This window comes from Thermothelomyces heterothallicus (assembly GCF_042370625.1).
Source record: "Thermothelomyces heterothallicus CBS 202.75 unplaced genomic scaffold P884_scaffold_19, whole genome shotgun sequence".
NCBI classification, from domain to species: domain Eukaryota; kingdom Fungi; phylum Ascomycota; class Sordariomycetes; order Sordariales; family Chaetomiaceae; genus Thermothelomyces; species Thermothelomyces heterothallicus.
Genome location: NW_027192580.1, coordinates 368,932 through 395,138, shown reverse-complemented (window position 1 = coordinate 395,138; position 26,207 = coordinate 368,932). Strand labels below are relative to the sequence as shown.

Here is a 26,207-nt window from a genome sequence, read left to right as displayed (position 1 = left end):
CCCGGCCTCGCGCTCGGTCACATGGTGGGGCGCAATCGATAAGCTCGATGAGGAAGTGGGAAAGCTCTGCTACCTTGTCGGATGATGAAGTGCGCCGCGTAAAAAGCTACGCAAAGGTCAAAAACGACACCCGGCTTTGACATTGGGACGAGATCAGTGTGCCCAGTCCCGGTGGCAACGGGATCGGTGACCGCATTCCCGCTTGAAGCCAGAGCAAGCAACATCCAACCTTGGTCCTCCCGTCCCGCCAAGTATCTCTCTCCAATGACCCGCGTCTCGTGTCGATCAGGATGACTTCATCCGGGTAAGCTGCCGCTCTTACGCCTCGTCAGACCTGCAGCTTCGTCGGGTTGCAACGTGCCCTGGTACCGCTCTTCGGGTTTGCTGACCATTCACTCTCGAATACAGGTCTTCGAAGGACCTCGCGAAAGCGCTCGGCGGCTTCTTTCAGGCGCCAACGCTCCCCCTTTCTGTTGAAATCAACAGCATCATTGCGGCCTATCTAGAGAAGCACGAAAGGTCTAATGAGGGAGCCGATGAGCGACTAGGCGATGAGCTGCATGTCATTTGGGAGAAAGCGGTGCGAGGCCACCCCGAAAAATATGTCGCCTTCCTCACGGTTCTGCGGCAACTTCGTCCGGCCTTCCAGACACCAGCAAAGGTCTTCAAGTGGTGGGACACACTGCTAGACCCCGTCCTGGACCATGTCGGCCGGGAGAAGGGCTTGGCGAGGCAAGTGATGGACCACACGCTTGACCTCCTCTCGGCGGATGAATACGATGACCCCGCCGCGTGGAGCGAGGAAGGTCTGGCGCCGCTCATCAGCCGACTTCTCGCGAGATGGATCGAAGTACGCGAGGCCCAACCGGATCTCCGTCCGTCGACCGACCTCAAGGAGCAAATGATCAAGGATGCTCTGATGGCATTTGGGAAGAAGGATCCAAAGGGGTTCATGACCGCCCTGAACAGCTTCGTGGTTCGGAGAGAGCATAGAAATTCGGCTCTGAGTCTTCTCTGCGCTTTCGTCGCGAGCGGACCCCCGCACCTGCATCTCATTCTCCAGACGCCCCTCTTCGGAAACATCCTACACTCGCTTCAGAAAGACGAATCCACCGCGACGATCAATCTAGCTCTGATAGCTTTGGTCATGATTCTGCCCTTCATACCGAGCTCGCTGGTTCCTTTTCTTCCCACGCTGTTCAACATTTACGCTCGCCTCTTGTTCTGGGATCGCGGCTCTTACTTCACCCAGCAGCACACAGAACTGGGAGCGGGAAACGACGAGGCCGGAGGTGGAGTCCCCTGGGACACTTCCTTGCTGGATCCCGACTACGACGGGCACTCCATTTCGTATCTGCCGGAGTACTTTACTCTTTTATACGGTCTGTATCCCATCAACTTTCTCGACTACATCCGCAAACCCCAGAGGTACCTCCGCCACGCGAACAACGCCGAGGATGTCGACGTCCAGGCCATGGAGATCCGGGACCGGTCAGAGCAGTTCAGAAAGCAGCATTTGCTACACCCGAATTTCTACCACCTCACCATTGAATCCGAGAAAACAGACCTCAGTCGCTGGATCAAGAGCGAAGCCGACGGAGTTCTCGCTGACTGTATGGCCTTGGTGGTCGATCATACATCCGCCTTTGCGCATGTACGTCCGGCCGCACCCCTCCCAAACCAGCCTGGGCAGGCTTCATCAATAGCGGGCGACGGCCTCGACCAAGAAGCTCTCGACTCTGCTCTCCTTGGCAACCCATCCCATGCGGATCCCTCAAATCCGGCGTTGTCGACCGACTCCATGTCCATTGGGCGAGCGGATCGCCCTTCACCTCGCAGAGGCTCTCAATCTAGCCAACCACCAGCAAACGATGCGTCCGAGACCAAGGGCCGTGGTGGGGAGGATGACAGCCCAGCTGTGCCGCCGAGTCCCAGTCAGTCGACATTTCAAGGTCGACCTCAGGATACAGCCCACTCGAGCAACATGAGCGGAAGTGGAATCCATGAGCCCCAACCCCACACGAACGACGGCGTGCCATCTCCGGTCCTCAACTCCCAAGAGCGAGCAGTAGAAAGGAGCTCAGGAGCACGACCAGTGCGCTCAGAATCAGCGCACAAAGGATCCAATACATCGGTGGACGACCGGATTGCTCTGCTCCAGCATCATAGACTCCGTTTGATCAACGACCTGCAGTATGAGAGGTTTATCAAAGAACAGCACATGATACACATGGGCGAGCTACGGCGGCAACAAATCAGGGTTTCGGCCACGGAAGCCGAGACCCAAAATCTGGTGATGGCAAATCGCAGCCTGAAGCAGCGGCTCGACGAGGCCAAGAGAGGCGAGGCAAAGATCAAGAAGGAGTTTGACAGCCGACGGAGCATGACCAAGAAGTGGGAGAGTGACCTGTTAAGCAAGCTGCGGGCATTGCGGGAAGAACAGAAGAAGTGGAGGGCAGAAAGCAGCGAGCTGAGCCAGCAGCTGGAAGAGGCGCGAGCGGAGTGCGAGCACCTGCGCCGACTCGTCGTAGAGGCCGAGGACAAGAGGCTGCAGTCTGAGCAGAAGCTTGAAGCGGCGGACATCAGCACGGCCATGGTTGAGAAGCTCAAAAAAGAGATGGCACGCCTGTCAGCCTCGGAGCGGGAGCTTCAGGGCAAGGAGACCAAAATGGAGACCGCTTTGCAAGAGGCCGCCATGGCGGAGGCGAGGGCACGGCAAGTGGAACAGGAGGTTGCTGCACGGGAGGAGCAACTGCGCAAAGTTGAGAGCCATTACCGGGGGCAGATCGAGGAGCTGAAAGAGCAGCTAGCCAAGGCGCTGCAGCAGAATCCAAGGAAAGCGGCTGCCGACGTGGCTGCAGCATATGAAAGCACCATCTCGGCGCTCCGAGCTAAGAACGCATCGCTACAAAGACAGTATGACGCGCTTATGAAGAAATACACGGCGGCCGAGTCGGCACTGCTGGATATGCGTTGTACTGTGGAGCAGAAGGCGGCGAGTTCTGCGGGGGGCTCGCTGGCCGATGTTGACAGCGAATCTTCTCTGCTCGGGAGGAACCCACTGGGCATCCGAAGCCGGCCGCGGGGGTTCTCGGACTCGGAAGCCGCCGAACGGGGGTCCCAAGGCACGGGATTGCCGCCGGCCAGGTCAGCGTCAACAGCACCCGCATCCGACTCTCAAAACACATCAATCGCGACATCACAAGCCGGACCTTGCGAGCCTGACAGGTCGGGGAAGGCTAGCCCGCTCGCCGAGAGGTTTTTCGGTCGAGGTTAGTCGGTCTCTCTTCCAGAGGACTTGGATTGAGACAGCTGCTGACGGGGGGTTATCCTCCAAAGGGGTGAGTCAAAGTGCGGCAAAGAAGGATCGCAGAGACAAGAAAGAGGACAAGAGTGATAAGAAGGAGAAAAAGCCGATGACGATGAGGGCGATCCGCGGTTTTGTGTGATTACCCGGGGCGCAACTCGCTTGGTTCCTCTGCTTGCTGTGATGGGGTGGTTGTTCATAATAAGACAAGGTGGGCTTGGGGTAGAATTGAGGAGGCGGCCGAGAATAGTGTAGGCTTACATCGCGCCAGCCCTATGCTAGTGCTCTTGGCGACGATGGCGTTGGAGATGGGGGATGAGGAAGCCCATCTGCGAACAGAGCGCACACGCACCTTTCTGCTTGGCCCCTGGCCAGCCCTGTGAGATGCTTGGCAACGGCAGGGGGCTCGCTCGCAAGTCCGTGCCCATCCTGGCAACCGCCCGAAGATCTTCAGAGCGCAAAGAAGTGCCGGGGTGTTTTTTTTTTCTCTTTTTTCCTTTTTTGGTTATTAACACCACATTACGCGAATCTGAGTGGAGCGCCTCCCCAGCCTCCTCCTCGCAGCCGTGCCGCCCAGATCGGGTTGCGCTCGTTGCTGAAGAGGATTGCCCCATGAAACCAACGGATTAGAGGCACAGGTCTTACTCTTCTGCACCTTTAGCCATGTGCGCGAACCCTTAAAGCCACAGCACGCATCCCGCGCCTGGTTCTGCATGCCGCCTTGTTTAACCGTTGCCTCAACCAACGGTTGCGATTGGCTGCTCGGCGTCGCAGACGCTCACCTGCAAGCCCGCCGCTGTCTCGGTCTCTCGGTTGTTGCCTGCTGCTGCTGCTGCTGCTGCTCGAAGCCCACGGCGCAGAACTGCGACGCCAACCAGTAGAAGAGTAGCGTGCAGGAATTGCTCTTGTCTCGACGCTCGCCAACAAACACATAGCTTTCAAAAGACGTCCCTTACTCCATACCCCATACCCTCGACGCTTAGACCGTCTCATTGCGCGGAGCCCACGCCTGGAGGCCCATCGACCAGCCACTCGGCCATCTCTGCGACCCAAATCTCGGCTGTGCGCAAGACGCGCATCGACACGCACTGGTCGCCGGTCAGATTCTGGCGGATTTTAGATCTGTACAGCCCGCCGCGACTCGTCATCAGCGCAATGCCACCCGCAGCAAGACACCAGCCGCGGGAGGCGGCTGCAGCTGCAGCAGCGTCAGCGCCAGCACCAGCGCCGGCGCCCGCAGAGGTCGCAGATCGCTCCGGAAACCCATCCAGCTCTCTTAGTCTCGAGCTAAACCGAAATCTGCCGCGGGAAGCGCGACCCCAACAGCTGCAACAACCCTCGCCCCAGCCGACCCAAACGGTGATCACGGTACCTGCCCACTACGGCTCCCTCGACTCGGGCCCCTCGGCCGGTGCGGTGGTGGGCATCACGCTCGGCTCCGTCGCCGGCTTCGTCCTCCTCCTCTGGCTCGTCTACACGTGCATCAACATGGGCAACCCCGTCCCGTCCGGCAACGACACGTCCACCGTGGTCACCGAGGGCACCGGGTCGGTCTACGTACGCCGGCGCCGCAGCCGCAGCCGCAGCCGCAGCCGGCGGCGGTACTCGCGGCGGCGGGGCTCGGTCGCCGGCACCACCACCACCACCAACACCACCAAGGAGACGGTCGAGATCCGCACGCGGGGCGGCGGCGGCGGGAGGGGCGTCATCGTGGAGGAGTCGACGACGGCGTCGCCGCCCATGTCCGATGTGGACCGCGTCATCGTCGAGGAGAGGCGGAGGAGCGTGAGCCGGCACGAGGGCGGCGGCGGCGGCGGCGGGGGGCGGAGGACGAGCGTCCCGCCCCCGCCCAGGGGCGCGCTCTCGAGCGACACCGAGGACGAGGTGGTCGTGATCGAGGAGCACAGCCCGCCGCGGCGGCGAAGGAGCAGCCGGGTGAGGAGCGCCGAGAGGCGGTTGAGCGGGTACCGCGAGGTCGACCCGGACCGGTTCGCCGGCGGGGATGCCGAGTTTGTCGAGGTGAGGAGGTCGAGCAGCCGGAGGCGATAGCTGCTTCCGAGAATCCCTTGCTCGTTGTATGCATTTCCGTTGTCCCGCGTCTCTCTTGCTGATGGGAGGCGGCGGCCATGGGAGGGGATGATATTGGTGCGGACGGGGTCCTGTCGGGTTTTATTTTTATTTTTATTTTTATTTTTTTTTGATGCGGTTGTCTCGGCGCTGGGCGGCTAATTTTCATATGGTTGGGTGCTGTACAGGAGTGGGTGGCAGCCTTCGTGCTCTGGAACTCGGTTTGGGTGGGTTGTTTGGTCACTGGAGTACATCCCTTGAGAAGAGCATGCTATGATACAATTCCCGATGATAAATCGCATCCCAAGTTTTTCCCACCCTCCTCAGCCGTCTTCGTTCCGAAGAACGGCCAGGGATTATTACCAGAGAGAAGCATTCAAAAGGCAAATGCGCATCAGCATCACCTGCTGCAATGCAGGCTTCCGCCAGCGGATCCGACACGGCTGGCCCATTGCGAAGAGTCAAGTTCGGGTCGACATCGGTGTAACCACCTCGCTTACCCACATCATCGCCCGAGGAGTCAATTCGTTGGGTGCAAGGGAGGGGAACATGGACGGAACCATGATGTCGCGCATGAGGTAGGCGTGAAGCAAACTTCGCAATTGAGCTCCGTCTGTGCAAGAGAGCTGCTTCTCCGCGGAGCCTGAATCCGGGGTGCATGTCTCAAGGGAAACTACTTCGAGGTGATGGTGCGGGAAGGTAGCCCTGACGTCGTCCAACCGTAGTGGAAGAGGAAGCCACAACGGGAAGCTGCGTGGCTTGTTGCTGTTGTGGTGGACAGCTAAAAGGTACCTACCTACCTCCCTAAGGAAAAGTGCAGCACCTCAAAAACGCTGTACTCTAGTAACTATACCTTAACTACGAGGCATGTAAGTGCCCACCTCGGTCTTGATCACGCTGATCTCCTTTGGCGGCTAGGTCTCTTTATGTCCTGGCCTCGCGCAGTCCGCAGTCCGCAGTACAGGGTACAAAAGGTTGATCGAACCGATTCCTAAACTTTGCACTACTTCTAGACTGGTTCGCTTGCGCTATTGTGTCGTGTCCCGGGCTGCGCGCCGGGCCGTAGCTAGGGCTCTCGGGCCGCGGTGGGTCTAAGGCGCACGCTCAGTCGTTCACATGCTAGGTACGGTATGTTGTTCTGTACTGTATGTGGTTGTGTATGTACATGTACACTGCACTTCTGCCTACACTAGCTGCCTGGGTGCCTACTGAGTGAGCGGGTCCCTAGGTGCCGTGATGACATCACCAGCTGCTCAAGTACAGCCTGCCATTGCCTGTCGGCGCGCTCTTATCTGCGTAACCACTCGTTCATCTCAGCTGCTCTGGACTTGGCCGCACGCTTCTATAGGTAAACACACGGCTGCTCCTGGGTTTGCCCTCACTGTCTGAAAAGGTACAATTCCTCCCAAACAGACTGAGAATTACCACTCCCTTCCCCAATAACGACATCTCGACAAAATGGAGAACCCAGGTGCGCAATCAGTCCCTTGCCCTTCCCCTTTTCTCCTCTCTGCTCTCTTCATCTCGTAACGACGCGGAAGAAAAAAATACAGATGTTCATTGACCGACTGGCTTTGCTGTTGCAGCTCAAGATATCAAGCAGGTCGTCCAGACCTTGGCCCAGGGGACCCCAGACGCCCAGCGCGACGCCATCTACCGCTACTTTGCTCCCGGCGCTGCTTTTGAACACCCCTTCTGCCGCGTTCCATCCTTCAAGAACCTGCACATTCCCGGCGTGGGCAGCTTTGACTCGCGCCTGCTCATTGCTGCCATCTACCGGTGGTGTAAGCCACCCCGCGTTCTCAATTTTTCAAACCCCCAAGGCCAAATTTGGACTGACCCCTCCAACCAGACAAGATCCTCAGTCCAAAGATCGAGCTCGAGATCGAATCATGCGGTATGCCTCCCCCTTCCCTCACCCCGGGCTTGCCTACCTACCCCTTGCTCTCTCGTTCATCTGTTGGGCCAGATCCACTAATGACCCTGAACCCCCCCCCCCCCAAACAGTCCACGATGAGCGCGCCAATCTCCTCTACCTCACCATCTTCCAGGTCTTCTCCATCTGGTTCATCCCCTTCCACCGCGCCCCGGTCCGCCTCGTCTCCGTCCTCCACCTGACCCCGTCCTCCGCTCGCTCCGAGGCCGCCACCCCGTCGCCCCCGCCCCCCTACGACGCCGCCCAGGAGAAGCGGCAGGCGGTGCAGGAGGGCGCCGAGCCGAGCTACGCGGCCGTCACGGCCGGCGACGCTCCCGCCTCCGATGCCGCCTCCTCCTCGGCGGCCGGGCCGCCCACGCGCTACGTCATTGACAGGCAGCAGGACCTATACCAGGTGAACGAGTTCCTCAGGTTCGTCGCCCTCCAGCCCGGCTCCGCTGCCGCTGGCTTCCTGCAGCTGGTGGCGACCTTGATGTGCCTGCTCGGTGCCACCCTGCTGAGTCCGCTCATAAACACCGTCTGGCCGCGGGCCAAAACCGGGAAGGAGGAAGAGGAGAAGGGGAATGAGGAGAAGAAGAAGAACCACTGAGCTTGTGAGCGAGGCGGTCGAACTTACGGTCAGGAAATGGGTCTTCGGAGCTCTAGAGTCGGGGAATTTGCGTCGTTTTGGACATATTTGGGTCGGCGGGCTACTATCGATGTGTAAAATAGCTTACTTGTCGTTATGTGTATCACCAGCTTGTTACCAGACCCAAGCGGCCGAAGTGTGTTGTTGTTTATACATGTACAGTACCGCACTACCTACTATGAAAAAAAAAAAAAACCGTGGAAGGCTTGACTGCCCGTGGACCAGATAAACGTACCGGGGCTGTATCAACTGACCTCTCTGTGTTACACAGGGCGCAATCTCCTTAGCTTCCTCTGCCATATCTCAACTCTTCAACTCTTCAACAAGGCATGTGCTGCACCACCGCCCTGCCCGCTCGGGAGCCTATGAAAACAGGGCAGGCCCTCGCTATCATGTCTCGTAGTCACACCTCGGGACAACGCTCTCGTGCCCGTCGCGCTAGCCGAGGCGCTTGATGTTCAAGTTGAGAAGCAGGTCCCCTCTCTAACGCGCAGCTTCTGACGCACCCTGCAACCAAAAGGCATCTAAGGGATAGGAGGGGGTTTGCAGTTAGTCACCGCTACGTACATATAATATGTATGTATGTGTACGTGTTTGTGAGCAGGCATGCAGAATATTAAAAAAAAAAAAAAAAAAGGTGTCGGACCCGGTATGGGTATGCTACTTCTACTCTACATACAATGCAATGCTATCGAGAGCTGTTGTGCGGTATGTACATGACATCCAAAAAAAAAAAAAAAAAAAAAAGGTGTCGGACCCGGTATGGGTATGCTACTTCTACTCTACATACAATGCAATGCTATCGAGAGCTGTTGTGCGGTATGTACATGACATCCAAACATGCTCAATGCGTCTCCCTTCTCTCTCTCTCTCTCTACCACTCTTCTGCATTCCATTTTCTCCGAACTCCGCCCTTCCGTCATTCCATGTCGTAAGACATTCCGTCGGATGTTCTCATGCTTTCTCGCTGCATGTCAAAGCCACCCCTTCCCCGCCTCTTTAAAACGCCCAATGGGTATATCTACCTCTTTCTGTGTATGTTACGTTATGTATGAGGCTATTGCAACAGTTTCTTCTCCTCTCGCTTCCTTTCCTCGAGTGTGATGAAATACGGACTCTATAGCACGCACTCTCTCTCCCCTTGTGGAGGAGTTGCTGCCGCAAGGAGAACGAAAGAGGAAGAGAAAAAAATATTAAGGCAAAAGGTATCGAAAAGAAAAGAAAGAACGAAAAGGAAAAAAAAAGAAAAGAAAACAAATGAACTACTAAAGATTAATGAGGTCCACTTCCGAGAAGTCCGGCGGGTTCCGCCCGTACAAGACGCGCACCTTGCTGTCGAGGGCGGTGCCCTCGTTGGTGATGGAGATCCAGCCGCTGAACTCGTTGGTGCGGCGGATCTCGTCGTCGCTGACGCCGATGTCGTCGCGCGGGATCCACACGACGGGCCGGCGCGCGCGCAGCGCCGAGTGCTGGAACGCCTTGCGCACCAGCACGTCGCGCTCCTGCGGCGTCAGGTCCTCGATCACGTCGCAGTAGCCGCCGAAGAGGGCGTCGCCCATGGCGCGCTGCGCCTCGAGGTCGCGCTGCCGCCGCTCCTTGCGGTACTGCGTCGCCGTCCGCAGGCTCTCCTCGGCCTTGCCGAACGTCGCCGCCCGGATCTGCTTGCCGCCCCGCGCCGCCCAGGTGCTCGCGTGCTGGATGCCCTTGTTGACCGGCCTGAGCCGGCCGAGGGCCGAGCCCGTTCGGCCGTGACGCCGGCCACCACCACCACCACCACCGCCGCCGTCGTGGCCGCGGCCGGCCGCCATCTTCTCGAGCTCAATGTCGTCGGCGGCGTGCCGGGCGCTGTCGGCGGTTCCGGGCCGGTCTAGCGACGAGGCTTCGTCGTCGTCGTCGTCGGCGGCGACGGTGAGGCCGAGACGGCGGGCCTGGGCTCGCTGGAAGGCTTCGTCACGAAGCACGGCTTCGTCCTCGAACGTGATGGGGAGGTAGCGCAAGAGCGGGCCGAAGGAGGAGTTGAGGAGGTATTGGTAGAGGATGGTGAGGATCAGCGCGGCGATCATGATGATGCCCTGCGGGAAGCACACGTTCCTGCCCGTCTCGTCCTCGGCGAGGAAGAAGAGCCCGATGAGGCACAACTCCATGACGTATAGGCCCGTGAAGGTCTGGTTGATGGCCCGCGGGTACAGCACGCCGCCGGTGTCGGTCTTGAAGCGCGTGACGTACAGCATGTTGTACCGGTGGGCGACCCAGAGCAGGCTGAAGGTGATGATGGCGAAGATGGCGATCAGCGGCGCGACGATGGAGTAGATGAGAGCGATGCAGGCAAAGTTGGTGTAGACCGGGAAGAAGGACCCCCAAGACACGGTCGGCAGCTGGGTGTTGCGCGTCCACTTGGCACGAGCCGTGTTGTCGACGATGCGAGCCCAGACGTACCAGACGAGAAGGGTGCCGACCTGCAGCAGCGTTCCCGAGCTCGTCGAGAGAGCCTGCAGGATCATGTACGCGAAGAAGTAGTTGGCGGCCTTGGGGAGGTTCTCGGCCAGGACGTTTGGCGTGCTGGTGAAGTCCTTGGAGATGTTGGCGAGCGTCTGCAGGGTACCCGAGGCGATGGAGACGACCAGGAAGACCTGGACGAAGAGGAAGGCGAAGTAGTAGATCTGGACCGTCTCGCTCTTCCGCGACCCGGTCTTGGAGCCCTGGAAGTCGGCCAAGAAGTTGAGGACGATGGGCACCAGGGCCAGGATGATGGACAGGACCAGGGCGGGCAAGACGCCGGCAATCGCCTTGACGGCGTTGCCGAGAACCTCGTTCTCGACCAGGAAGTGGAGCCAGCTGTATTTAGCAACCAGGGCATCGAGCGAGGAGAGCGAGGCGGTCCAGGCGACGGGGAAGGCCCACAGGATCACCATGGCGGACACGAAGGCGAAGACGATGGCGCTCCTCGCCCACTCGCTCCACCACGGGATGGCCATGTTGTCCCAGATGACATCGTCCGGCGAGATCTCCACCATGCGAGGCGACATCTGTTTCGGGATATGGTGAGTGACCGACTGGCAGGCCATGTGCGCCGCGACCTGATGGTTGAACTGGATGAAGGCCGAGTTCATGACGGGGTATCGCTCCGGGTGCTGCTGATCCTCCTCGATCTCCAGGTTCAGCCGGGCCAGCTCCGCTCGGCACCAGTAGATCGTGTCCACCTTCCTGCCGAGCAGCGGCAGGGCGGGCAGCCATGACGGCATGCCGGCGAACTTGTGAACCCGGTGGTGGGGACGTTCCTCGGGCTTCAGCCACTTCCTCCACTCGGCAGTATCATCCTCTGGTTCCTTGGCGTAGTCGCGAGTATATGCGGGCGGGTACTCCACCGGCGGCAGTTCTCCGCCGCCCAGGAGCGGGACTGCGTCCTTCACAATCTCCCACAACGATTTCTTCTTCTTCCTCTTCCAAGGATACTCGCCTTCCTCGGCGCCCTGAGGGATCGGGGACGCGTAGCTTCCGGTTGGCGGCTTCCAGAATTCGTACCACCGCGTCTTTTCCGTGACGATCATCTCGTCCAGATTCGTAGCACGGCGAACCGTGTTACCGAAGAGCCTGGGCTCGCCGGCCTCCGTCTTGGTATCTGCTGACTCCTGGGAGGCGTCGGACGCGGTGTGGGCGTGGCGGGCATGCTTGGTCAGGGGCGCTTCCGAGGCGAACGACGCCTTGGGGCGCTCCTCGTCGTCGGCCGCGCTCTGGTCTCGCGACGAGGAGTCCGGATCGCTCGTCGTCACGGAAGGCGGCTCACGTCGGGACTCGGTGTTCACTTTCACAAAGTCGAAACCGGCAGGACCCTTCAGCTCTTTGTCGATGCCTCTCCGCACGGCTTTGGCGCCCTCAGCGATGCCGAGGCCGGCTCCGCTGGCGAGGGCAGCACTCTTTCCGACTCCCTTGCCCAGACCGTCCCCGATCTTACCGAGCGGGTTTTTGTGGCCCCGTCGCTTCTCCCCCTCGTCGGCCCGCCGCTCCCGAGCAATGTCGAAACCGCCGTCGGTCCGGTCGTCGGCCTCGGCGATCGCCTCGTGCACACCGTGGGGAATATGTGGCGTGTTGGCGCTCAAGCCGCCAGCAGCCTCGGCGCGTCTCTGGGCCTCCTCGTCTTGGGCTTTGGCGCGCTGGGCTCTGTCGGCCCTGCCCTCGGCGGTTACGGCCTTGAGCCTGTTCCTGATGCCGGTCTCTTCGGCCTGCTTGAGCTGTTTCCTCTTTGCGTTGCGGATCAGGTCGCTCTCGGCCGCCTCCAGGAGCTTGTGGATGGCGTCGCGCTCGTGTATCTTGGCAAGCAGGGAGGTGAAGTCCCGGGTGAGCCAAACATTCCTAATGCCACCGGGGAACACGTCGAACAGGCCCCTGAGGGCTTCCTCGCTGAGCCACTTGTCCGGGATGGAGCTCACGAGCACCGTGTTGGCCGAGGCGCGCAGGCGGTGCTCGGCGCTCGTCAGGTAGTCCTGGCGGATCTTGACGTAGACCTTGAGCTCGCCGAAGAAGACGCCGCAGACCCACAGGATGACGAGGAGGGCGAGAACAAGGTGGGCCCAGCGGCGTTGCTGCTTGTTGGGGGCGACGTTGCCCCATGCCAGCGTGTCCAGGCCGGTAGGATCGCTCTTGTTAGAGGCGTTGGCGGTGCCATTGACTACCTCGCGTCCCAGACCGCCGACGTAGTTGAGGGGAACCAGGATTGGGATCACGATGACGGCGATGGGGATGAATATGATGAGGAGGGTTTGCAGGTAGCGCAGGAAGAAGTAGGCGTCAAGACCGCACTTCTTGATGATTTCGCGGTCCTCGAAGCTCATGAGCTTGTAGGCTAGGGCGAGGTGGTTGGAAGGCGGGGGCTCGGTGCGCTCGCGCTCGGGGACCAGGTAGGTCTTCGGTTTGCTGTCATTCATTGTCAAGGCCGTCAGTATTCATATGAGCTGGTGTGCTGCAGGGAGCCAAAAGGGCGCAGGCAGGAAAGAAAGGAGAGAGGAGAGGAGCCGGAGGAGGTGGGCGACGTACAATATCCTGACCAACTTGTTCCGCAAGAGCAGGAAGAAGCCCATCTGAATGCCAAAGACGACCAGCGAAGCGGCCAATGCAGTGACGAAGGCGACCAGGCTGATGCCCGTCGCCTTCTGCGCAGCTCCGGGTCCATCGTCGGTGATGCTGGCCGCCGTCTTTGTGGCTGCGGCGGCTGCCGTCGAGGTGGTGTCGCTCATCGGCGAGGATGTCGCATGCGATGTCTGCGGGACTTAGCTGGGATGGCGATGCGAAGGGCTAGATGTCGCTGGCGCGCGTGCGAGTGCAAGTGCGGTGGCTGCCGCAGCGACGGGCCATGCGTGTCAACCAACTTCTCGGGGGGTTGCTTTCGGGCGTTGGGAGGCCTGTGCTTGCTCCCGCGCTGTCGCGAGCGGGAAATCGAAACAAGCGTGGAGTTCGGGCCCGTTCCAGTGGTAACCGAGGGGCTAAATAAAAGGTGCTATGCCCAGGCGCTTTTGGTTACCTGCGAACACCACCGAAAGTAAACACAGGGAAGCACAGAAGGCGCGTGTCGTGTCAAGGTGCAGATGTCAACCTAAGAAGGAGGGCGAAACTAGGTGAAATTCAGGCGGTGGCACCGACGGCCAACCTGGCAACACCGCAGAATTTTTGGGGGGGGGGGGGGGAATTAAAAAAAGTAGGAACGGAAAAGCGGCAAAGAGACGGTGATGCGCATTGGATTCCTATCATGGCCGATAAAGTCAACCATGGAACCCGCGACCGGGGGTGGCCGCTTGGCGTGGTGGCCTCTTTTTGACCATGGTTTTTTGTATACTGACCAGTGCGTTTCGTAGGTCACTGGCCTATGACATCGGGCCTGAAACTCGATGTTGAAAGAGTCCTTTGTTCATGGGTCCTGGGACAAAGGGGACTGGTTCGTCTGAAACGGCTATGGCAAGCTGCAGGGAACCGATTGGCTACGGATTGGCTACGGGCAATGACGTCGGCGGCTCCCCTATCGTAGTTCTGCATCTTCACTGGCTGCCGCCCAGGTCGTTCCCCGCCAAAATGATCCAGGGCCATGGCCGGGCAGTTGCTTTATTCAATTCGTCTACTCCGTACGGATACACTAGCGCAGAGTAGATGCGCGCGCTTTGTTGAGTCCATGCTTATTTCTATCTTTAGGTGCCCACTCATTCAGCTTCGCCTGCCAGTATTCTCTGCTCGCAAGCGTCTTCGATTAAGTTGTTCGTTCTTCTTTCACTTCAATGGAACTCTCTCGCGGCAATGAAATGAAAGGGGAACCACCCATGTTTAGCACCATTGGCGCACGTGTGTGCCCGGCCCGGACTCCCACTCCGGGCTGCCGATTTGCCGCTTGAAACATGTCTCGCCCATTGCATGGACCGTCCCGACGTCGCGGCCACGATCATCAATGGAAAAACTTAAAGGCAACATGGGAAGGACACTGCCTGGAGGTGGACAAGTTTCTGTGCCTACTCCGTACATTGCTGGGGTTGCGTGTGGGAACAGGCACACACAGTAGGTTGCTGTGGGGATCTAATGCGATCTGCCTTTGCCGACAGCTCACAGCTTGCCGACGCGCAATCTCTGCGGCTTAAGTCAGCACTGGTATCTGGAGCCCGTATGTACGCACTACCCATTGGGATCTTCTTCTTTTTTGCTTGTCTTCGCGCCCAAGGTCGGTTGACCCAGGTTGAGGTCCGCAAACGCTCTCATCTCGGGGCGACTTGCAGCATTGTGCGAGGCAGCGTGGGCACCTAAGGTACCCAGATCGGGGGACTCTGGGATGTCCGTACATCAGGCACCTTACATACGTTCGGTAAGTACAGGACCGATTCAATCTCTCCCAGTGGCCGGTGTCCGCCGATTCAGTGATCTTGAAAGGTAAGTTAGGTATGTACTGCGCAGTACGCGGCAAGTTACAACACGGCTCATCCCAGCACTCTCTCCCGCCGTACTGGGCCACCGTACCTACTATGTTGTCACGCCGCGGGGATATTTCAAGTTCCGATCCGCCTACTCCGTACAATCGAGCAACCACCAACTCGGTGGATTTGAGGCTGTATCTCGTCGCATACGCCAACATCACGTGTTGGAAACTGTCGGGCAGGACAATTAGCACGGCACCGAAGTGTCTTTGCACGGCATGCTGCGTGCTGGATCGCAACTTTGGGTCGAAAGCGGGCGGCGAACAACTTTTGTGAGGGCGGCCTCGGGCCCTGTCCATCGGCAAATCCATTTTCCTCGAGTGTGAGATGAACCCCGAGCTGGGCGCGCGGGACCGGTCCACAGCGGTTCCAGAATGCCCCCGCGCTGGAGTCTTCCCCGCACCGCTCAACCCTGCACCCCACGCTTGGCCGCAAGGAGAGCCTTTCCGGACGTTACGCACTACCGCGCGCAAGGGATTCTGTACGAGGGATTGCCCAGTCATATGGACAATACATAATGGATCTGGGAAAAACATACCGCGAGCGATAACCGCGAGCACGGGAGGGGAATGGGACCTTGGAGGCTGCGGTACACGGAAGACGGAAGGTGGGGGGAGCATCCGCCCAACCAGAGTCGCTCTGCTCCCACATACCAGACTTTGGGTGGACTCGCTGCTCCAGGTTGTCCCGGCGCCGCCTGCCACACGAACCGCGATGCGTATGGCTCGATGCCGGCATGGTTTTGGTAGCTGCCGGAGGGCCTGCGAAAGCAGGTGCCGAGGATTGAATCCCACGGTCATCGCCGCTCATGTGTATATATTTAACCGCTGATAGGTACCTCGAAATTAAGGATGGCGAGATGGCATCGGCCTTCTTCCTTGTGACATCGCAAGCCATCTATTATCCCATCGTGCATTCCATCCAGCATTCCATCCAGCATTCCATCCAGCATTCCATCCAGCATTCCATCCAGCATTCCATCCAGCATTCCATCCAGCATTCCATCCTTCATTCCATGCTTTAATCCGTCCTTGAAGCGCTTTGTCCGCGTCTCTCCGAACCAGTCCGTTTCCTTTCCTTGGAGTTGTCGGGCATTATCCAAACAACAACACTATCACCACGGCCCATCGGAAAGAAGCATTCTCACGCCTAGACATAGCATCTATACAACCACAGCCTTTCGTTACCGGAATTTTCCATCGGACCAATCGCTGCCATGACGGACGTACGCGATCTGCGCATCGTCATCATCGGTGCGGGTATGCTCCCCCCCCTTTTTTTTTTTTTTTTTTTTTGTTCTCCTCCCCCTGGAAACCTCTCGGGGGCCACTGGACCAACGGGGCGCTGACAAAGTCGCCTGCAAGGCATGGGAGGGTTGGGGACCGCACTCGCGTTCGCCAAGAAGGGGTTCAAGAACATCGATGTATTCGAGACGGCGTCCAACTTGGGCTTCGTCGGCGCGGGCATCCAGATGCCGCCCAACGTCATCCGGGTGCTCCACCGCCTAGGGTGTTGGGAAGACATCTTCGCCGAGGCGACCAACGTCAAGGCGACTAGCATCAGGCGTAAGTAAGCGAGCCAAACTCCCGGGCACCTCGTCTCCGGCCGGACCTATAGACGCGGGGCCCCCGCCAAGTGAACTGACGGTTGAAAAGCTAACGCGGCCCGGCTGTACAGAGGGGAGCACGAATGCCGAGCTCTCGCACGTGGAGATGCCGGACATCGAGGAGAAGTACGGGTTCCCGCACTGCACGGGGCACCGGTCGTCGCTCGCCGGCGGCCTGTTCAACGGCTGCAAGAAGGAGAAGGCCATCAAGTTCCACTTCTCGACGGCGCTGGTGCGGGTCAACTCGTTCGGGCCCAGGCCGAGCATCACGCTCAAGCCCCGCGACGGCGACGAGTACACGCTGGAGGCCGACATACTCCTGGCGTCGGACGGCATCAAGTCGGTGACGCGCACGCAGATGCTCGCCGAGCTGGGTACGGAGTCGCAGGAGGAGGACACGGGCCAGGCGGCCTACCGCATCATGCTCAAGCGGTCCGAGATGGAGCACGACCCGGAGCTGCGGGAGCTCATCGACAGCGACACGGTGGTGCGCTGGGTCGGCGAGCGGCGCCACATCATCGCGTACCCGGTCAGCAGCAAGCAGATCTACAACCTGTCGACGGCCCATCCCGACATCCACTTCGCCTCGGCCACCAACGCCACGTACACGACGCGGGGCTCCAAGACGGCCATGCTGCAGATGTACGAGGACTTCTGCCCCCTCGTGCACCGCATGCTCAACCTGGTGCCCGACGGCGAGGTGTGCGAGTGGAAGCTGCGCGTGCACAAGCCGCTGCCCACCTGGGTGCGCGGGTCGGTGGCGCTGCTGGGCGACGCCTGCCACCCGACCCTGCCGCACCTTAGCCAGGGCGCGGCCATGGCGATCGAGGACGGCGCCGTGCTGGCCGAGGTCGTCAGCCGCGTCCCCGCCGACAAGGCCCACGACCCGGACACCATCACCAAGACGCTCAAGGTGTACGAGCTGCTGCGCAAGCCGCACTGCACCGCCCTCGTCGACCTGGCCACCCACTCGGGCCGCATCCTGCATCTCGGCGAGGGCAAGGCCCGGGAGGAGCGCGACCGCGAGTTCCGCCTCAACGGCAAGAACGGCTCCGTCCCCGACAAGTGGGCCAGCCCGGACGTGCAAAACATGATTTATTCGCACGACTGGGTCCAGGAGGCCATTGATAGGTATGATGAGCTATATGCCAGCTTGTGATGAGTGCCGATGAGGGCAAGGGGGGAAAGGAAGATGGGAAAAGTGGTGCTCCGCGGGAAAGGCGGAGGATGGTTCCTTTCAAAAGCACCGTTGGGAGCAATGGGAAGTGGTGTGTGGGAAATCCCCAATATCATCAATGATTCCTTGGCAATCCCATGGAAAAAAAAAAAAACATACCCTAGAAAAAGCAGATACCTAGATGATTACAAAACCTACCAAACCTGCCAGAAAGGAAAAAAAAAATTAAGACAAGGAAAAAAGAAGAACACCGCAAACGCCCAATCCTGAATGCGCCCCCCCCCCCTTTCCCCTTAACCGCGGTTCCTGCCGGTGTTGATGTCCGCGAAACCGTCCGCCTAACCCGCCATTGGCGCCTCTGGCAAGCAGGGTATTATTGCACGACAGCGCCGAACAACTGTGGATATCTACCCCTTCCCACTTCACGCGGTTATCCGTGTTTTACCAGGAGACCAGCCCCGGCGCGCTTGACTGACTGAGTGAATGACTGACCCACCGACCGACCGATCCGCTTGATCCGCTTAGAAGAGGAGATCCAGACAGCAACAGCAAGCCATGCCTGCCAGACACGCCTCGAAGAAACCCTGCCCAACCGCCCCATCTCGTTAGTACATTGCCTCTTGTTTTCTCTTGCTTGAGACGCCCCCCCGCCCCCCCCCCCAACAAAAAAAAGAAAAGAAAAAGAAAAAGAAAAAAATCACTCACCGGTCCGCTCTTCTCCCGCTGCTGCGGCGGCCCGTAGGGAGCCGGCTGGTAGTACCCCGCCGGCGGATACGGTCCCTGCTGCTGCTGCGGCGGATAGTAGTACCCCGCCGGAGGCTGCCCGTACTGCCCCTGCGGCGGCGGCGGCGGGTGCGGCGGCGCCTGGCCGTAGCCCATCGGCGGTTGCTGCTGGTAGTAGCCCGCCGCGGCGCCGCCCTGTTGGTCGTGCTGGTACGCGGGCTGCGGATAGGCCGGGTTGCTGTAGGCCGGAGGGTCGTCGTGCTTGTTCGACATTGTTGTTTTAATTCTTCTTCTATTTTTTGGGGGGGTTTTGGTTGTTTTTTTTTTTTTTTTTTTTTGAAATTTGGACTCCTCGGTAATTCCGGGTGTGGAATTACTTTTGGTATGACGTAAGTCTTTCTTTGGTTTTCGGTTGTCTAGATGAGGACCAAAACGAGTTATAGCGAATGCGCCGGTCGCTGGGGAGATGGGTGTTGTCGATCTGGTATCGGAGGTAAAAGGTTACCAGGTAACGAACGCCTAGGGGGGTGGACAATTGGTGGAGAGGCTGAGAAGGCTTGCGGCGGACGGTTGGGCCTTTTTGAACAATCGGTTTGCCTTTGCGTGGCAAACGTGGCTGAGTCGTGGGAGATGGGGGTGTCTAATCCGTACTTTAGTTCATTCACTAGAAGCCAAGCCGCCGGGATTCGAATGCTGCGCGTGAGGCCAGTGGCGGGGCAGCAGTACGGCATATAAACTAAAAGTCCGAGCACCTCCGCGCCTCGAAGTAGCTGATGCGATTGAGAGAGAGAGAGAGAGAGAGAGAGAGAGAGAGAGAGAGGGAAGAGAGAGTGTGTATGTGTGGCAAAGCAGGACGAGTATGTACAAAGAAAGCCAATGGTGTCGGATAGACGACCGAAATGACAACCGTCAGAATGCAATAGTTGTCTCGAAAAGATGAGCAGACACTGACGGGACTGGAGATTGCCGAGTTACCTGGTTGGTTTCGTTGCGACCAAATCCGTTAAAATCCACTGGCTGCCGTGGCCCCTGCCTGCCGTGGCCCCTGCCTGCCCTTGTTCAGACTTCGGGGTGTCTCACATGCACGGTTCACACAACCCCTGCTCGCAGCCCGGGCTTGACAGCCAGTGAATGCGAGATGGAATGGCCGTTCCTGCTCTGTCTCTAACTCGACGAGACTGTGCAGCAAATCGACTGCTGAGCATTGCTGGTACCGTGTTGTGTACGGATTACGGATTACATGGGTCGTACGTATCAAGTAACTAACGTAGTGTTTTACGCCGATAACTAGCAGTCATTGTATTCGCGAGTCAAGACGGGCAGGGGCTGTTCAGTTAAGGTGCTTACCGAGGCCTCTCGTGGCGTTCCACTAAGTCAAAGTCAGATCCACTACGGGGTACATAACGTGAGTCTGGGCATCTTTCCGAGGATGCCGCCCGGCTCTCGGTGCCAAGAGTGAGAAGAAAGAGCAAGCCATTGTGGTCGAGGCTACCAATCACGCCGTGATGTTCTAGAACATGATTTATTACCACATCACACTGCTGCGGTCTTGGCAGGGGACCGCGCTGTGAACGAACTTGAGGTCCGAATTTCGCATTACTGCGTAGTTGTCGTACGGATCCTCCCTTCTCGAGCTCCATCATTTTTTTCCACAATGCCCCACACTCTCTCACCAACCCTTCAAAACGGGAAACCTGCATCATCAACAACACCAGCATCCCTTTCCAAACTGCGATTTTTCGTCCTGCATTTCAAAAAGAGCACAACACCACCCGCTCCTTTGTCAACCTAATGTCTGCCCCACCAAGCAAGCAAGAACAAACCCTCTTCACCTTCCCCTCCTCCCACGCAGCCCTCATCAACCCCTATCTCCCACCTCTCGACCGAGAAGCAGGCCGAGGAAAAAACGACGACGAACAAGAAGAAGCAGAAGCGGCGGCGGCGGCGGCAGCGGCGGCGCGAGGGAGAGGAGGAGGAGGAGGAGGAGGAGGAGGAGAAGAAGAAGAAGCGCGGCAGCACCATGGCCGCGCGGGGAAGGTCCACCTGACGCTGACGTACGCCCACTCGCTCGACGCCGCCCTCGCCCGGGCCCCGGGCGTCCGCACCGTCCTGTCCGGGCCCGCGTCCAAGGCGATGACGCACTACCTGCGCGCCCGCCACGACGCCATCCTCGTGGGCGTCGGCACCGCCGTCGCCGACGACCCGGGCCTGAACTCGCGCCTGCGCGGGGCCGCGGTTCTCCCCGGCGCCCGCGGGCGTGTTGCTTCTTCGTCTTCTTCTTCTTCTCCTTCTCCTGCTTCTTCTCCTGCTGCCGCCGCTGCTGGTGGTGCTGGTGCTGGTGGTGCTGGTGCTACTACTGCTGCTGCTGAGATGGACGACGAGGAAGAGGAGGGGTTGGTGCGAGTCGGGAGCCAGCCGCGGCCGGTGGTGCTTGACCCGCGGGGGAGGTGGCTGGTGGGGGCGGAGAGCAAAGTGGTGAGGTTGGCTGCGGAGGGCAAGGGGCTGGGGCCTTGGGTCTTCGTTGGGGAGGGAGTGGTCGTTGACGAGGGGAGGAGGAAGCTTCTGGAGAGGGTCGGGGGAGGGTACGTGGCTGTGCCGCTGGGGAGGAAGGGAAGGTTCGATTGGGGGCACGTGTTGGGGGTGCTTGGGAGGAAGGGGATCAGGAGCGTGATGGTCGAAGGGGGTGGGGAGGTGATCAACTCGCTGCTTGCGCGCGACGGGAAGGCGTTTGTGGACTCGGTGATTGTGACGATCGCGCCGACCTGGTTGGGGCAGGGGGGCGTCGTGGTGTCGCCGCCGAGGATGGAGGGGCCAGCCGGGGAGCCGCCAGAGCAGCTGCGGCTGACGGACGTGAAATGGTGTCCGATGGGGGAGGACGTGGTGCTGTGCGGGAGGATTGCGAGGTGAATTAACGCTATCTCTCATGGGAGCGGCCACTCCGAGGAGCACAAGCCAGCCCAGAGATCCCCCGTTTACCTAAGGAACGCCCAGCCGCTCAGGAGGCAGACTTATGGAAAGCAGGCACCCAGCAGACATGTCAAAATGACGGTAAAGAGGTGAGTATACCGAACCAAGGATGTCATGCTCGATGGGCACTGGTACCATACCTCGGCCCCCGATGCCAGCGTCCAACAGCCTCTGGTACGTTTGGGATTGCTTGTGGGGTCAACGTCGTATACTTCAACATTGCCTACGACTGAGTCGCGCAAATAGCGGTTCCCCTCTTATTATGTCGTTACAGAATACAGTACCTCCACACCTGGTCCATACATTGGAGCTCGGCCCACGCGTTCGGATGCAGCCGATGCTTCGGGGCGCTCGGGACGAGTTACACTGCACCACAACACGCAATGCGGCTCATCGATCGGAAACCGAAAACGAGGGAACGTCAAACAGAGATAACCGGCCATGTTTGTGACATTTACTGTGTATCAACACGCTACGGGGGGAATAATTCACTCGATAAGCAAACGGACAATTCCTGCGGGACAGAAGTCGGTGGCAGCACCCCATAACTCACAAAACCTGACGGTCGTGTGCTTCCGGCATCAATTCCTACGGTTCTCGGCATGCCAAGTTGGGATCCTGGTGGTGGATGTAGCGTATTCAATGCATTCCGTACCAAGCTGCAGTTAGCATGGATCCGTCGGGATGACCTCAGTGTAACTAATCCGGAATCCGTACGGTACGGATACCTAACTTGGCGTCCCACCGTGCGAGCCTGGTTTAGTAGCAGTTGGTGCACTAGGCAAGAGCAGGAATCACCGATGCATCACCCACTAATGATGGCCGAGAAATGGGGATCGGAATTGGTGAAGGTTGGATGCTGAGTCTAAGTTGAAGGAGGAACACAACTGAGGGCCAACCGATGCCAACCGAGGCCAACGAAGAGAAGCCGAGCAAAACAGGGTTAGGGTTGCCGTTGGGCTGTGCAGCTCCTGAGAGCTCGTTGGCGCATCTTGCTGGGCGCTAGCACCCACTAACTAGTTAATCAGCTACGTACCTTAGTTAGTTACATGCTGTCGCCGCGACGACCCCGGGTTCTCCAACGCCGTGTTTCGAAATAAGAGACGATCGCGATCCCGGCATTTATCCCATTCACACCACACACACAAGAGCATACGTAGCGCCGTCCGGAACATATCACCCGGGTCGAAAACCAATCCAGACAGGAAGGAAGGCCGTTCGGTTGCTGCGCAGGCTTGGGATTTGAGCTGGGGCTCTCTGGCCTCACCGCGCCGTCATGGACGGCCCCTCCATCATCAAGGAGCACGGCAAGGGTATGAATGGTTGCCACTCCCTGCTTCCCGCTCCCTCGCGCACAGAACGACGGCAACGCAGATATCGCAGATATCGCTGACCGACCGACCGCCCCATAGCCATCATCGAGGCCATCCGCAGCAGAACCCTCAACAATGAGGTGAGCCCACCTCTCTCCCCCGAGCCCCTCCTCGACGCCCTGTCAATAATCATGGCTGGCCACGGCTGGCCACGGCTGACCGTGTTCGCGCGCGCTTGCTAGTGGAAAGTCCTCGTCGTCGACGAAACCAGCAAGAGGATCATCGACAGCTCCGTCAACGAAGATGAGATCCTCAACCACAACATCGCCAGTACGCCTCCGTGCCCCTCTGCCCTCCCCGGCCCCTCCCAAACGCCCGTTCGGTACGACTAACCCTGCACCCAGATATCGAGCGCATCGAGGACCGGAGGGAGATGAACCCGGACATGGATGCCGTCTATCTTCTCTCCCCCCAGCCACACATTGTCGAATGCCTCCTCGCCGACTTCAGCTGCCACCGCTACCGGAGGGGGTTCATCATCTGGACCGGCCCCCTGCCTGATCCGCTGCAGCGCAAGTTGGATGTTGCTCGGAGGCAGATGGGAGGTAAGGATGCGTCGCGCTTTCCATGCTCATTCATTCTCCCATGTTTCCGTCTCTCGTGGCCCAGACGTGCTCACCACGAACTCGCCCCTCCCCAGGCCCTCCCGATCTCTTGCTGGTCGACTTCTACCCGCGCGAGTCGCATCTCGTCACCTTCCGCGACCCTTCTAGCTTCCTCGTCCTGTACAACCCCACGTGCAACGAGCTCGTGGCACAGCATCTGCGAGCATTAGCATCAAAGGTACGGAAGCACTGTACCATTACCATGCGCCGCGGCTGGCTTCTGCCTGGCTACTTACAGAATAACCCCGCCCCCTTCTAGATTGCCTCCGTATGCATCACGCTGCAGGAGTTCCCCAAGATTCGGTACTACCAACCGCCTGCCCACGCCACCCACGAAGCCAGGGTCCTGTGCATGCACCTGGCCCGCTTCGTCCAGCAGGCGCTGGAAGGCTACCGCCAGTCGGACAGGAACTTCCCGCCGCACACCCAGCGTCCCCAGTCGGTGCTCCTCGTCACGGACAGGTCTATGGACTTGATGGCCCCGCTCCTTCACGAGTTCACGTACCAGGCCATGGTGCACGATCTGCTCCCCGTCCGGGAGCAGGAGAACGGCAAGGTGACGTATCACATGGCCGCGAAGGAGAGCGCCCGTGTCGAAGAGAGGGACGAGGAACTCGCCGAGAAGGACGTCGTATGGGTCACCAACAGGCACCGCCACATGAAGGATACCATCGACAAGCTCATGAACGACTTTCAGAAGTTCATCGACAAGCACCCCCAATTTGCCAACCAGGGCAAAGAAGCGTCCCTGAACGACATCAGAGACATGCTGGCCGGTCTGCCGCAGTTCGAGGAGATGAAGAAGGCCTACTCCCTCCACCTCACCATGGCCCAGGAAGCCATGGACATCTTCCAGAAATACAAGCTCGCGGACGTCGCCTCGGTAGAGCAGACCCTGGCCACCGGACTCGACGAAGACTACAAGAAGCCCAAGAACATCCTCGACCAGGTCGTCCGCCTCCTCGACGACCCAGACGTCGCCCCGGCGGACAGGCTGCGTCTCATCGCCGTCTACGCCCTGTACCGCGACGGCATGATCGACAAGGACATCAGCCGGCTCCTATGGCACGCCTCGCTGCAGCGCTCGCGCGACAGCCAGGACCAGGCCGTCATCGAGAATCTCGGCCTCCTCGGCGCCCGCCCCCTCAAGGAGCTCAAAGAGACCCGGCAGCCGATCCCCCCCCTCTTCCCCCAGCCGAGCTCTTCCAAGAACGCCGTCCCGGACGAAGAATACGCCCTCTCCCGCTTCGAGCCCGCCGTCAAGCAGATGCTCGAGCGCCTCTGCGCCGGCGACCTCGACCAGGCCCTCTTCCCCTACGTCATCCCCCCGGCCGACGGCCCCGGCGGCCCGGACTCCCTCACCTCCCAGGGCTCCCTGCGCTCGGCCGCGCCCCGCTGGGCCTCGGCCAACCGCAAGCAGGCCGAGAACCGCCAGCGCGTCATCGTCTTCGTCGCCGGCGGCGCCACCTACTCGGAGGCCCGCGCCTGCTACGAGGTCTCGGAGAAGCACAACCGCGACGTCTTCCTCGTCACCAGCCACATGGTCGCCCCCGCCAAGTACCTCGCCGACCTGCGCGCCCTCAAGACCGACCGCCGCCGCCTCAACCTCCCCATAGACCGGCCCCCGCCGAAGCCCCCCGCCCACCTGTACGAACGTCCCGCCCCCGTCCAGCCCGCGGGCCCGGTCCGGCCGCAGCAGCAGCAGCAGCAGCAGCAGCAGCAGATTCCGCCCGGCGCTGGCGTGGGCGGCCCGCCGACCCAGGCGCTTGCGGGCATGTCGCTCGGCGGGGCCCCGCCGCCGGGTGTGGCGGGCAACGGACCAGGGCCCGCGGCTGCGGCGGCGGCGGCGGGAGCGGGAGTGGATGCGGGCGGGAAGAAGAAGGACAAGGACAAGGAAAAGAAGAAGAGGAACATCTTTGGACTAAAGAAGTAGTGCGGCGCCTCTCACGCCCCGCGCGCGCGCATGTGTGTGTGTGTGTGTGTGTGTGTGTGTGTGTGTGTACATACGTGCGTGCGTACGTATGTGTATGGCTTGTCCATACATGTGTAGTCTATACATACACACGCTGGAATCCTTACATCCATTTCACACAGGACATCCATTCTACAAGCTGTGTGTGTCTGTGTGTGTTTATGTGTGTTTTCTGCCCAGTAGACGCCCGCGATTTCTGGTTAGAAACAGCTTGCCGGGAGTCTTAACGGACATGGGGATGTTGTGGGAACCAGGTGGCCCTTGAGCGAGGCACACCGGGTAGGGCAGGAAAGAAGGAGGAATGGGAAGATGGGGCAGGAAAGGAGAGGGAAGGGGTTTATTTCGCTTTCTTTCTGCAAATGAAAAAAAAAAAAAAAAAAATAACCACTTCTTCCCCCCATCTGTCTTGTTTGGTTTTGCCGAGTCTTGCTTCGGATTGATGATCAAGCACGGAGTTAACGGCCCCGAGTCAAATCAGACACAGAACGCCATGTTGGGTAGGGTGCAATTTGAGCCGCTGAGAAATTAAGCCTAGTAATTCATGTCGAATCTTCAAGTCTTATTATATTGGATGCTTAGGCCGTCCAAGCTGTGGGATACTCTGCATTTGTGTGGTTGGTGTGCGTACGTTAACAAAATACGTCCGCGGTCTTTTTCAAGCGAGAGAGAGGTACAAATTCAAATGTGCTCTCGCCCTGCAGGATAGGTAGGGTACTTAGGCATGGGAGAGAAGGGTGGCTCGTTTACTTTTAAGGGTTGCCGTCACCGACGAGGGCGAATGCGACGTTCGACGGATACTGTGATAATCATGGCGCTTCCGGCGTATGTCAGTCATTTTGGAAACCAGCAGCCGTCTGGCTGCTCGGCTCAGTATTTGTACACATGTTTATCATCTCTTTTCC

The 26,207-nt window shown here is 59.2% G+C and overlaps 9 protein-coding genes across 9 annotated transcripts; 7 read left to right on the top strand and 2 right to left on the bottom strand.

The window, feature by feature from the left end:
* The first annotated feature begins 109 nt into the window (after nt 1–109).
* On the top strand, nt 110–3,779 carry P884DRAFT_262016 (Hamartin protein-domain-containing protein). The gene is made up of 3 exons (XM_069441626.1): nt 110–304; nt 409–3,272; nt 3,340–3,779. The coding sequence occupies exons 1-3, from the start codon at nt 291–293 to the stop codon at nt 3,447–3,449; spliced, it is 2,988 nt and encodes a 995-aa protein (XP_069295833.1). The 5' UTR covers nt 110–290; the 3' UTR covers nt 3,450–3,779.
* Nucleotides 3,780–4,462: 683 nt separating this feature from the next.
* On the top strand, nt 4,463–5,356 carry P884DRAFT_271312 (uncharacterized protein; the record flags this gene model as incomplete). Its single annotated transcript, XM_069442426.1, has 1 exon — nt 4,463–5,356. The coding sequence occupies one exon, from the start codon at nt 4,463–4,465 to the stop codon at nt 5,354–5,356; it is 894 nt and encodes a 297-aa protein (XP_069295832.1).
* A 1,254-nt stretch (nt 5,357–6,610) lies between these two features.
* Nucleotides 6,611–7,899, top strand: P884DRAFT_247213 (uncharacterized protein; the record flags this gene model as incomplete). The annotated part of the gene is made up of 5 exons (XM_069440491.1): nt 6,611–6,845; nt 6,961–7,158; nt 7,227–7,271; nt 7,382–7,479; nt 7,558–7,899. The coding sequence occupies exons 1-5, from the start codon at nt 6,833–6,835 to the stop codon at nt 7,897–7,899; spliced, it is 696 nt and encodes a 231-aa protein (XP_069295831.1). The 5' UTR covers nt 6,611–6,832.
* Nucleotides 7,900–9,203: 1,304 nt separating this feature from the next.
* On the bottom strand, nt 9,204–13,169 carry P884DRAFT_271310 (uncharacterized protein; the record flags this gene model as incomplete). The annotated part of the gene is made up of 2 exons (XM_069442425.1): nt 9,204–12,849; nt 12,970–13,169. The coding sequence occupies 2 exons, from the start codon at nt 13,167–13,169 to the stop codon at nt 9,204–9,206; spliced, it is 3,846 nt and encodes a 1,281-aa protein (XP_069295830.1).
* Nucleotides 13,170–15,794: 2,625 nt separating this feature from the next.
* Nucleotides 15,795–17,824, top strand: P884DRAFT_227661 (uncharacterized protein). Its single transcript, XM_069439690.1, has 3 exons — nt 15,795–16,141; nt 16,247–16,447; nt 16,560–17,824. Exons 1-3 carry the CDS (start codon nt 16,099–16,101, stop codon nt 17,645–17,647), a joined length of 1,332 nt encoding a protein of 443 aa, XP_069295829.1. The 5' UTR covers nt 15,795–16,098; the 3' UTR covers nt 17,648–17,824.
* Nucleotides 17,825–18,792, bottom strand: P884DRAFT_262009 (uncharacterized protein). Its single transcript, XM_069441625.1, has 2 exons — nt 18,371–18,792; nt 17,825–18,249 (listed from the first exon to the last, which is right to left on the bottom strand). Exons 1-2 carry the CDS (start codon nt 18,659–18,661, stop codon nt 18,187–18,189), a joined length of 354 nt encoding a protein of 117 aa, XP_069295828.1. The 5' UTR covers nt 18,662–18,792; the 3' UTR covers nt 17,825–18,186.
* Nucleotides 18,639–19,206, top strand: P884DRAFT_262008 (uncharacterized protein). The gene has a single exon (XM_069441624.1). The coding sequence runs from the start codon at nt 18,809–18,811 to the stop codon at nt 19,121–19,123; it is 315 nt and encodes a 104-aa protein (XP_069295827.1). The 5' UTR covers nt 18,639–18,808; the 3' UTR covers nt 19,124–19,206.
* A 325-nt stretch (nt 19,207–19,531) lies between these two features.
* P884DRAFT_279126 (dihydrofolate reductase-like domain-containing protein) lies at nt 19,532–21,295 on the top strand (the record flags this gene model as incomplete). Its single annotated transcript, XM_069443264.1, has 3 exons — nt 19,532–19,548; nt 20,197–20,623; nt 20,780–21,295. The coding sequence occupies 3 exons, from the start codon at nt 19,532–19,534 to the stop codon at nt 21,293–21,295; spliced, it is 960 nt and encodes a 319-aa protein (XP_069295826.1).
* A 996-nt stretch (nt 21,296–22,291) lies between these two features.
* On the top strand, nt 22,292–25,653 carry P884DRAFT_247203 (Sec1-like protein). The gene is made up of 6 exons (XM_069440490.1): nt 22,292–22,668; nt 22,768–22,808; nt 22,911–22,998; nt 23,073–23,273; nt 23,369–23,511; nt 23,593–25,653. Exons 1-6 carry the CDS (start codon nt 22,632–22,634, stop codon nt 25,264–25,266), a joined length of 2,184 nt encoding a protein of 727 aa, XP_069295825.1. The 5' UTR covers nt 22,292–22,631; the 3' UTR covers nt 25,267–25,653.
* The last annotated feature ends 554 nt before the right edge of the window (nt 25,654–26,207 follow it).

Coding starts and splice junctions, on each gene's coding strand:
- P884DRAFT_247203 (XM_069440490.1), top strand. CDS start 22,632: ATGGACGGCCCCTCCATCATCAAGGAGCACGGCAAGG. Junction 22,669..22,767: donor CATCAAGGAGCACGGCAAGG/GTATGAATGGTT, acceptor ACCGCCCCATAG/CCATCATCGAGGCCATCCGC. Junction 23,274..23,368: donor TGCTCGGAGGCAGATGGGAG/GTAAGGATGCGT, acceptor GCCCCTCCCCAG/GCCCTCCCGATCTCTTGCTG.
- P884DRAFT_262016 (XM_069441626.1), top strand. Junction 3,273..3,339: donor CGAGAGGTTTTTCGGTCGAG/GTTAGTCGGTCT, acceptor TATCCTCCAAAG/GGGTGAGTCAAAGTGCGGCA.
- P884DRAFT_262009 (XM_069441625.1), bottom strand. CDS start 18,661: ATGTCGAACAAGCACGACGACCCTCCGGCCTACAGCAACCCGGCCTAT. Junction 18,250..18,370: donor AGCGGGAGAAGAGCGGACCG/GTGAGTGATTTT, acceptor GCGGTTGGGCAG/GGTTTCTTCGAGGCGTGTCT.
- P884DRAFT_227661 (XM_069439690.1), top strand. CDS start 16,099: ATGACGGACGTACGCGATCTGCGCATCGTCATCATCGGTGCGG. Junction 16,142..16,246: donor CATCGTCATCATCGGTGCGG/GTATGCTCCCCC, acceptor GTCGCCTGCAAG/GCATGGGAGGGTTGGGGACC. Junction 16,448..16,559: donor CAAGGCGACTAGCATCAGGC/GTAAGTAAGCGA, acceptor CCGGCTGTACAG/AGGGGAGCACGAATGCCGAG.
- P884DRAFT_262008 (XM_069441624.1), top strand. CDS start 18,809: ATGAGGACCAAAACGAGTTATAGCGAATGCGCCGGTCGCTGGGGAGAT.